General features: G+C 48.2%; 1 protein-coding gene across 1 annotated transcript in view; it reads left to right on the top strand.

The window, feature by feature from the left end:
- The first annotated feature begins 1,113 nt into the window (after positions 1-1,113).
- The window catches only part of ATP1A3 (ATPase Na+/K+ transporting subunit alpha 3), a 32,568-nt gene continuing 22,479 nt past the window's right edge, over positions 1,114-11,202 (top strand). The window contains exons 1-5 of the mRNA XM_081334974.1: positions 1,114-1,258; positions 9,702-9,827; positions 10,014-10,073; positions 10,631-10,834; positions 10,950-11,063. Coding sequence (XP_081191100.1) covers positions 1,253-1,258; positions 9,702-9,827; positions 10,014-10,073; positions 10,631-10,834; positions 10,950-11,063 — 510 coding nt within the window. The 5' untranslated portion in view covers positions 1,114-1,252. The remainder of the gene's footprint in view (positions 1,259-9,701; positions 9,828-10,013; positions 10,074-10,630; positions 10,835-10,949; positions 11,064-11,202) is intronic.

The raw sequence follows: 11,202 nt of genomic DNA, 5'->3' as shown, positions 1-11,202 counted from the left end.
CCACGAGTTTTCTAAGTGCAAAGATCAGAGACGAAGCTTTGAAGCAAAGTTCTTTGGATGGCAAATCCTATTATTCTTCTGTTGTGGTTACTCTCTGGTTTATATCTGGTGCTTGTCTGAAGCTACATTGCATATTCCTATATGTGAGTTAATAGCTGCATTCCCACAACACAGTCAACCTGTTAACCCAGTTTCTGTCTCGTGTAATATACCGAATCACACTGAGCTCACTACCTATTGGACCACAACCCAAGCCAAAGTTGAAACCAAGCCCCCAGCTGACTACCCCGAGATCCGAAAATAACCTGATTAAATGGTGTCGTGTGAACGCAGCCTAGAAGCTGCATTATATTGGATTGTGCTGCGATGAATCTACGGCAGAGTGCCCCTTGTGCCGACTGGGCAGGGGTGTTGGCTTTGTGGGTTGTGCAGTCTGGGTGACTTCCAGGAGTTGTGCACTTAACACACACACACACACACCCCTGTGGATTGGGGCCTAGCGCAGAACATGGGAACTGAGCTTGGGGGGGTCTCCTTTCTGCTGGGATGAGAAAGGTTGACCCTTTAGACCTTGAGGTGGTCTACCTAGAGGGGTTGGCGTGTGCACACACAACGGGTGTGTGTGTGTGGGGAGGGGGGCTGGGCGGAAGGGCATCCAGGAGGCTGGGACCATAGGCATAGATTGGCCTGGAGGCCCTTGTCTATTTATTTATTTATGCTATTTAATTTGTATACCGCCCTTCTCCCGAAGGACTCAGGGCGGTGAACGGGGCAATAAATGCCAAAATACCCAAATACCCCAAATTAAGAACAGATGATCGTTTTGCTGTGATGCAGTCACCACCATCTGCAGCTTCTGGGCTGGGGGAGGACTTAAGCCAGGCTGCCTCGGTCAAGCTGGGGGATCCCCGGCTCCTTCCCCCCCCACCTTGGACAAGGTGAATTCTGCAGTAAAAGGGGCGGGGCTTCGCGGTGGGCCGGGGAGGGGGAAGCGGCCGCTGATTGGCTGGCCAGCCTGCCCCGGTTCAGACAGCAGCGCCCGGAGTGCGCTGCGTCCCGTCCTTCCGTGCCTGGCAGCCGTGGGCAGAGCATTCCTGGCTGGGGGCGCCGGCAGCTCCCTCCTCTCCCCTCGTCCGTCTCTCTCGCTCTCTCGCTCCCGCTCTTCTCCCCTTCCCTCCATCCACCCGGCCCTCCGCCTGCCTGCCTGCCGGGCGTAGCTTCTTCCCCGAAGAGAGACGCCAAAGCCGCCAGGATGGGGGTAAGTCGCAGTCCCTCGTCCCCAGCCCCTTGGAGAGACCGCCCCACACGCCCCTGACCCGCATCTGGCTCCTTCAGACGACCACCCGAAGCGGCGGAGGATGCCCGGTCAGCTGAGCGCCCTTGGCGTGGCGTGGCCTTTTCTAGCCATCCTCGCCTGCTTTGCCGGTGGGCTTCTTCGCGCCCACCCCGGAGAGCGTTTTCCTTCCCCCTAGAGATGCTTTTTGTTTCTCTACGGGGAGGGGGCAGCTTCTCTCCCGGGCAACTTTGTCTCCCCCCCCCCACGCCGCCGTTCCCAGACACACAAACCGGGGCAGGTCCCGTACAGGCTCCGTCTCAACAGGCTCGACTCCGGATAGCGCCCCCAAAAAGGACGGCCCTCCGAATCACCTTGGCTCTTGCGGACTCTGCATTGTGAAACGCGCGTCGTTTCGGATCGACAGGTGTCTTGTGGGGGGGGGGAAAGAAACGAGACGGGGGGGGAGCTCCGCTTTCCTCCATGCTGCACCCTTGGGAGAGGTGGGGAGACAGCTCCCATCATCCTCAGCCGGCGGCTGCTGGGTGGGGACGGTGGGGGTTGGTAATCCAAGGGGTGCAGAAGTCACCTGATGGAGAACGGTGGGCTTCGATTTCCCTTCATTGCTGAGAGGGAGGATTCATTTATACCGGGGCCCCCCACCCAATTTTTGCTCCCTTCTGCTCTCTCTCTCTCTTTCTCCCTCCCTCCCTCCCTCCCTCCCTCCCTCTCCTGACCCACAACGCAGGAGGGCGAAGCACCCATTCCAGGCCTTTCCATTTCCCCCTAGATGTGTTGGACCTTTTCATGCAGTTTGGAAACTATTTTGAGCTGGGCCGTCATATCGCGCCCCCCCCCACTTTTCTACCCCTCCCCTGAACCTCTAGCCTGCCTAGATGGGAGAGTGTTGGTGTGGTGCAAGAACACATGATTGGGTCTTAGTCGGGTGACAGTGATGGACCCAGATAAGGTCTTAATGACCTGCATTCTCCTTTATGAGACTTTTTTATTTTTTTGGGGGGGGGTGTTGACGGGGGGGGCGGGCTGCTTAGGAACCAGGGCGCCTGGGGGGGTAGGGAAAGTCATGGGTGCTGAAAACCCAGCCGGGAAGTAGCCGGGCGCTCTGATCCCTGTTCTTCCCCACAGGTGACAATATGTCAGCCAAGGGTGGGCAAACGGAGGAGAAAGATGAGTCACTGTGGCGGAAAGAGAGGAAATAGGGAAGGAGTGGCAGGGCGAGGAAGACGACTAGTGAGCGGAGACGGGGTATTTTAAAAAGAAAAAAATTGGGAGAGAAAAAAAAAGGGTTACCGTAGGTGAATATTATTACAGCGAGGAGGGGAGGGGGCGCTCTTGCTCCCTCATTGATATTCAGAAGGGGGCACCAGTCCTGCTGGGAGGGGGCGCATCAGCGGAGGCTGCGGCAGCCTAAGGCGGCTGTTCCCTCCCTTCCCCCCCCCCGAAAAAAATAGTCCTAGGATTCCCACAGCCGGCAGGCACGAGACAACCCCCCCTTCCCCACCCACCCCTCCTCTCCTCCCCGTTGTTCTTCTCAAAGATGCTGCTGGGATCCGAGGGCAGGTGGGAGCATCCGTGGGGGGGGGGGAAAGGGAGCCCACCCCACAGCTGTTCCGGAGTGAACCCCAACCCTCCCTCCCCCAGACGGAGAAGGTTGGGGGGGGGAAATCAATGGAGAAGGAAAATTCAAGGACAGGGACGGAGAGAGGGTTGCCTGCCCCAGATATATATATATATATATATATATATATATATATATATATATATATATATATATATATATATATATATATATATATATATATATATATATATATATATATATATATATATATATATATATATATATATATATATATATATATATATATATATATATATATATATATATATATATATATATATATATATATATATATATATATATATATATATATATATATATATATATATATATATATATATATATATATATATATATATATATATATATATATATATATATATATATATATATATATATATATATATATATATATATATATATATATATATATATATATATATATATATATATATATATATATATATATATATATATACACATATATATACACATATATATACACATATGTGTGTGTGTGTGTGTGTGTGTGTGTAGCTTGGGGGGGTTGGGGGTGGGGGGGTGGGAAGAGAGCAGAGACAGATGGCCGGGGTCCAGAAAGGCAGCTGATCTGCCTTTCAGTCTGATCCGAAGGAGGAAGGGACGCCTGCAGCGGCGGCAGCTGTAACCTTGCAAGAGGGAGAAAGAAGAAAGATGGTGGCCGGGTTTGCGGGGGGGGGGGGGGTTGAAGTGAAGAAAGGAAATGCATGGGTCACTTTAAGGTGGCTGGAGTCTTTCCCCCCCCCTCCCCTGATTCACACACACACACACACACACACACACACACTCAGAAAGAAATTAAGCGCAGGAGATGAATGCCTTCCCATGGCTTCCTCCATGGCTGTCCCCCCCCGTTCCCTTTTTCCTCTTCCCCCCCCCACTCCCCATTTCTGCTTTCTATATTTGGTGTCTGCAGCAAAAACGGAGGGTTGTTTTTTTTTGGCTGAGGATCGGAAGGGGGTGAAAAGAGAGAGGGGAAGGAAGAAGAGAAAAAAAAATGGGGAAGGGGATTCCCTCCGGCCTGGGTGGGAGCAAGCAGGACGCCCCTCCCTCCATCGGCCCTTTCCTTGTGTCTCGGCTGCTGAGAAGTTCAGGTTCTGGAGAAAAGAGTCTTCATTGTCTTTTTTTTTTGGAGGGGCGGGGGTTTCTTTTGGAAGGTCTGAAGAGAGGGGGGGTGTCTCTTGACCTCAGCTTTCTGGGTCGCCCCGTGTCACGGTGAACTCCGGCTGGTTCCCCAAAGGTCAGCAGGCTGCCTCTTGGAGGTGAAGGAAAAGGGGGGGTGCATTTCTGCCCCTCCTCTTCCCCTTGGCATGGGCGCTGCAGTTGTTGAGGCACTGCTGCAGCTCTGGCACCATGCCAGGGATCGTTTCCTTCCTGCCGATGCAGCACCGCAGAATCTGGGGGTGGCAGCCAGTCCCGGCTGAGAAGGAAGGGGTCCCCCCCTGAGCACCGGCTGGGGTGCAGGACCCTCCCCCTCCCGAGACCCTTTCAGCTAAACAGCCTGCTGTTGACAGCCTTCCCCCCAAATCTCTAAGATGAAAACCCCCCCTTTTTTCCCTTCTAAAGGGTCTGCACCGGCTGTGGCCAAAACAGAGCCTTTGGCTCATCCCCTTTTTTGATTGCCTTCGAATAGTTGCCAGAAGGAAAAATGGCTGCTTCTGCACTGCAGTAAATCCACCCCCGCTTCCGCGTTAAGCTATAGATTTTGTACGTTCTCCTTCCACCGACAACGAGGGCTGATGCCTTTGTAAGGAAGACGGGGGGCCCCCTTATTCATCTGCATCTCACACATGGGGCGCACCAAGGTTGAGCTACTGTCTCTGCCTTGGTAAGAGCCACAAAATGACAAACCCCCCACACACCCCCCCCTCCTAAGCTTGCAGGTCCCCACCATCACGGTCTAATAATGGCGTTGAATTTGGGCCCAAACCTGGTAATGCGGCTGGAGGGGGGGGGGAAACAGAGAGAGAGAACAGCTGCAATGATGGATGTTAGACATCCATTCCTTTTTCCTTCACGGTGATCTTTCTGCACGGCTGCGTTGGGTGGGCCGCACGCGGGCCGGGCCATGTGACAACCTCTGAGCTTTGAAAGCCGCTTCTTAACGCTGATTATCGGGAAAACGTGACCATCAAAAGCGAGCAGCGCAGTGCCTATTCTGCGCGCATTCCTAAAAGGGTAACTCTGCTTACTGAAGGGCGGGTTAAATTAGGACACCTGGATGTCCGGAGCTGGGTTTTATTGGCAGGGATTTAGATCATGACAGACAATCCCACGGGATGGAGAAGGAGGGAGGCAATTTTGGTTTTTATTTTTCCTTTGCTGCTCATCCATCCAAGGACCCCCCCCCCCCCGCAAGGCCTGCTTAACAGAATAAGAAAATAACAAATATAACAGAGTTGGAAGGGACCGTGGAGGTCTACTAGTCCAACCCCCTGCTCAGGCAAATGGCTGTCCAATCTCTTCTTAAAAGCCTCCAGTGATGGAGCACCCATAATTTCTGGAGGCAGGTTGTTCCACTGGTTAATTGTTCTAACTGTCAGGAAGTTTCTCCTTAGTTCTAGGTTGCTTCTTCTCCTGCCTTCAGGGGCTTTGGAGAATAGGTTGAATACACACACACACACACACACACACACACACACACACACACAGACGCCTCTTCTTTGTGGCAGCCCTTCAAATATTGGAAGACTGCTGTCACGTCACTCCTAGTCCTTCTTTTCATTAAACGAGACATACCCAATTCCTGCTTAAGATGGCTGTTGGGCTTCTGGACAAGGACACTCCAAGGTCATTTCATTTCTCCTTGGAGATTCTTCGCGTGTTTATTGATGCCATTTCATCTTTCTCCTAATGTGGATAGCAGCCAGGCTTGGCTTCAGAGGGTGTTCAACTTCAGCGCATAGGTAGCTCGCCCGTCCCCCCCACATCCCCCCCCTGGTAGATTTATTTTCCTTTGTTCACCTATTCAGCCCTGGGTGAGTCGATGATCGGTGAATATACCTACAAATTATTAGACGTTTCAGAGAGTTGTTAGGCAAAGGGTGGATGCTAATTTTCCCCCCTCCTCCTGTCGCGTTCGTGTAAACGTTGCAAATCATCCCAAATTCAAGCTGGTCCTCGGCTTACGGCCACAATTGAACACTCAATTTCTCTGGCTAAGTGAAACCTTTGTTAAGTGAATTTTTGCCCCAGGTTACGACCTTCCTCGCCACAATTGTTCAGTGAATCACGGCAGATGATAAGTTTGTAACAACAGTTGTTAGGTGTATCTGCTTCTCCATTGAGTTTGCTTGTCAGAAGGTCGCAAAAGGGGAACACATATCCCTGGGACACAGCAACGGTCATAACTGTGAGTCAATTGCCAAGCGTCTAAATTTGGATCAGTGTGAAAGTGTGAAAAATGCTCGTAAGACATTTTTTTTCAGAATGTCGTAAGTTCCAACAGTTACTAAATAAATTGCTATAAGTCAAGGACTATCTGTAACTGATTCAGCCCTTGGTGAGTCTATTCCAAAAATGATTTGTGGGGTTACATACAAATTATAAATTTCAGAGAGTTGTCAGGTATGGGGCTGATGCTAATTCCCCCCCCACACACACACACATCCTGTCACATTCATGTCAACATTGCAAATAATGACATATAATTACACTCCAATAGGTTTAGTGGAGTTATGAAGGGGTCTAGGAACCTGGGAAGCCTGTTTGATAACAGACCATTGTGAAATTTCCATGCTACTATTTCAGAAGAAATGAGCTTCTGAAATATTACCCTCCATAGTTCCTTTTTCACTAGAAGGTAGAGACCTACTAGGTAAGAATCATGGTAGTTCTGGAAACACAAGAGTATTTTCTTTTCCTTTTTGCAGAATATTATTTTTATTGGGGTTCTCCAGACCTGTAACTCTGTTAACAGTTCATTTTGCTAAATGGTCTGGATCAAACGTCAGTGCTCTCCAGAATCTGGACCCCCCATTTTAAGTCAATTTCCCACTGGGGAGAGAAATGCACTTTATTATTTATTGGTTGGTTGGTTTCCCTGACGTAAATCCTTCGATTCCTCTAGAAAGCAATGCCTAGCACTCTTTTCCCCATTTTTCCCCCCACAACGACAACCGTGTGGCGCAAGGTGTGTTAAGAGGGATGGCTAAGGGTGCAGCTGAATTGAGATTTTCCTGCTTCATCCATTGTTTCTCAACATTGGCAACTTTAAGATATGTAGACTTCAACTCCCAGAATTCCCCAGCCAGTGATGGGAGTTGAAGTCCATACATCTTAAAGTTGCCATACTAGGACAGGTGAGGAATAGGACTAGAACAGTTATTTTTCAACCTTGGCAACTGGAACACCTGGAACAGGTGAGGAATATAGGTGGCACAGGAAGCCATCTCCGAAGTTAAGCCTTATCGGTGAAAGTCCTCAAGAGGACCAGTTTCTGAAAACCAGAACATTTTCCATCTGTAATTTCAATTGTGGAGCTTTGTAAAGTAGGCTAATCGTAGACAGACATGTATCTGAGAGGAACTGCCTTGCTTAAGACGAGCTGTGAGATTGATTTGAGTTTCTTCCAGTTCAAGTGGGGGGGAAAATAGAACATATTAATATTTCAGCACAATGCCCTTTTAAGTCTAAAGATGGCATCACTGGGTTTTTTAAGTGCTCCCATTGTGGTCAGCCAAATCTAGGGATTTTTCACAAGCAAGGCAAGTAAAATTGTGTGCCCTGCGTCTGAACAAGGGGATTTGATATCTATTAGTTAGGGTTAAGATCCATTGATGGATTGGCTTAACCTCTCTAGATTTGAGTAATCCTTAAGCATCGTTTAAGGTTCATGTTGTAAAGACGCGGCCAAAAATTCTGAAGCTCTGAATTGGTGATCTCTTCAAAGGAATCAAGAAATGAACAGGGCAGGACTGTGATAGATAGATAGATAGATAGATAGATAGATAGATAGATAGATAGATAGATAGATAGATAGATAGATGGATGGATGGATGGATGGATGATAGATAGATAGATAGATAGATAGATAGATAGATAGATAGATAGATAGATAGATAGATAGATAGATAATCTTTATTGTTATTTTTACTGTGGGCACAATGGCACACATTAAAAATGAAATTTAGTTGCTTGCAGTGTACACCTACACAACACACCTTTAAACATACTATATGCAACATACAACTATCATTGGACTGAACTGTTATGTCAGATTCACACAACAAGTTGAATCCTTAATGGGGGTTAATGAAACACAATGTCTGTGTCCATGTAACAGGTTTTGCATAAAAAAAAATAAGCTTGGTATGATAGCCAGGAATCCACCACCTGATAAAATGACAGTGTTTTCCTACAATATGGCGACCCATCTTGGCCTAGCCTACTCTGGAGTGTTGTGTGAAATTGAAAATTACTCTGCCAGCCAGAGTAATACTAGGGATACTTACTCCTACTGTAAGCATTTACCTGAATACCTTTGCTAGAGGGCTCCAGCATATATACAGGCAGACCTTAACTTGCTACCACGACTGGGAGCAGAAATTCTGTTGCTAAGCAAGACTGTTCTTAAAGTGAGTTGCACCTGATTTTCCAATTGTTTTGCCACGGTTGTTAAGTGGATTGTTGCAGTGGTTAGAAGGAAGGTGGTCCTTAAGTGGATCTGCTTTCATCCTTTGACTTGTTGGAAGCTGAAGCAACCTTTTGATGCCGGGATGCTGCAACCATTATAATTACTGGCCGGTTGCAACGCACCCCAATTTTGACCACACGACCATGGGATTGTTACAATGGTCGTAAATGTGAGGACTGGTCATAAGTCTCAGCACCTTTGTAACTTTGAACAGTCACTAAATGAATGGTTGTAGGTTAGAAATTAGAAACAGTTAAATCAATTAATACCAATTAAAATCTAAAGGCTTCCAAACCATCAGATACTAACAGGAGTTGCTTTCTTATCCAAATTGTTGGGAGAATTGTCCACACAGGGCTTCCCCCCCTCCCCATTTATTGGCCCTCCCTACATTTTTTCTGTTTCTTCTTTGGAACGGCTTAATTTATCAGTTACTTTTAGAACAGGTGTGCAGGTGGTCCTTGGCTTACACAAATTCATTTAATGACCCTTCAAAGTCACGACAGCACTGAAAAAATGGACTTGTGACCTTCTTTTCACACTTGCGACCTTTGCAGCCTCCCCACGGTCACGTGATCCAAATTCAGATGCTGGGCCACTGACTCAGACTTATGACCATTGCTGTGTCCCAAGGCCACGTCATCCGCTTTTGCGAGCGTTTGACAAGCAAAGTCAATGGGGGAGCTAGAATTGCTTAACAACCAGGCTCGCTAAGGTATCATGCTGTGATTGACTTAGCAACTGTGGCAAGAAAGGCCATCGAAAGGGGGGCAAAACTCACCGAGGGAACATTTCACTTAGCAACGGAAATGTTGGGTTGTTAAATTGAGGGCGACTTGTAGGTGGCAAGTTGGAGCAATATTGAAAAAACAATTTTTTTTTGTTGTTTTTATTTATATACCGCCCTTCTCCCGAAGGACTCAGGGCGGTGAACAGGGCAGATATATAAAAAATACAAAAATACAAAAGTTAAAAGAAAATTAAACATATGCCCAACTAAAAACAGTAAATACAGATATTAAAAATGACCATAAAAAACCCAACCCATCCCCCATCAGGGAGATGAAGGTTTGCATTTTTCGATGGGGTGTTTTTCTCATTTCTCCACGCAGTACGGGCGCTCAGACAGTTATCGTGTGGCTACCACCCAAGACAAACATGACAGTTCTTCGCCCAAGAAGACCAAAGCTCAGCAGAAGAGTCGGGATCTGGATGATCTCAAGAAAGAGGTGGCGATGGTGAGTGATGACCAGCCTTGATCCAACAGAGGTGGTTGGGTGGAGCTGCGAGAGGTGGGGAGGGATGCCCTGTCTTGACCCAGTGATGGCCATCGGGTGGTTGGATGGGCCTTCAAGAGACGATGGAGATGGAGGGAGGTAACAGAAGGTCCCACTAAGCACCCCCCTTTTTGTGATGTCTTTCAGACGGAGCACAAAATGTCCATCGAAGAAGTCTGCCGGAAATACAACACAGATTGTGTGCAGGTGAGGACATTCCACACAAGGCCAGTGAGCTTTTCTTCTGTTCCTCAAGGACTGGAGAGAGGTTGAACATCTGCCTGGATAGCGCCATGACCTAGCTGGCGGAGGAAATCAGCTGACCAGCAGATAAAGAATCTTTAGGGAACCTGAGTAATAGTTGGCTGAATAAACTTTCAACCAGAATAGAGCTGGAAGGGACCTCGGAGGTCTTCTAATCCAGCCCTCTGCTCAAGCAGGAGAACCTGTCCTACACCATTGCAGACAGGTGGCTGTCCACTCTCTTCTTAAAAGCCTCCAGTGATGGGGCACCCACAACTTCTGGTGGCAAGCTGTTCCACTGGTTAATTGTCCTCCCTGTTAGGAAGTTTCTCCTTAATTCCAGGTTGCTTCTCTCTTTGACCAGTTTCCGTCTATTGTTTCTTGTGTTGCCTTCTGGTGCTTTGGAAAATAAATTGCCCCCCTCCTCCTTGTGGCAGCCTCTCAAATACTGGAATACTGCTATCATGTCCCCCGTAGGGATGCAGAGATGTTCTTATCCCTCCTTTCTCTCTGCCCATCAGGGTCTGACCCACAGCAAAGCCCAAGAGTTCCTGGCCCGTGATGGCCCCAATGCTCTGACTCCACCCCCAACCACTCCAGAATGGGTTAAGTTCTGTCGCCAGCTGTTTGGAGGTTTCTCCATCCTCTTGTGGATCGGTGCCATACTCTGCTTCCTGGCCTACGGCATCCAGGCAGGAACCGAGGATGATCCCTCAGGAGACAATGTGAGCTTTGGTGGGATGACTCGTTTGGAGGGTGTCCTTGTGGGAGGAATGAAGAAGGGGGAATCTGAAGGTCCTTCTGGTGACCCAACCTTTCCTGCCTCTTCTCTTGGGACAGCTGTACCTGGGCATTGTCTTGGCTGCTGTTGTCATCATCACCGGCTGCTTCTCCTACTATCAAGAGGCCAAAAGCTCTAAGATTATGGAATCCTTCAAGAATATGGTGCCCCAGGTAGGACACGCCGGACAAAATTCTCTTTCATGTTGACATGACTTGTAGATAGTCATCGGCTTAACCATCACAATGGAGCCCCCCCCCAACTGCTGCCCCATTTTATGATGTTTCTTGCCACAGTTGGTAAGTGAATCGC

This window comes from Vipera berus (assembly GCF_964194415.1).
Source record: "Vipera berus genome assembly, chromosome: 9".
NCBI classification, from domain to species: Eukaryota; Metazoa; Chordata; class Lepidosauria; order Squamata; family Viperidae; genus Vipera; species Vipera berus.
The sequence above is the reverse complement of the archived record's forward strand: the minus strand, read 5'-3'. Positions and strand labels throughout refer to the sequence as shown.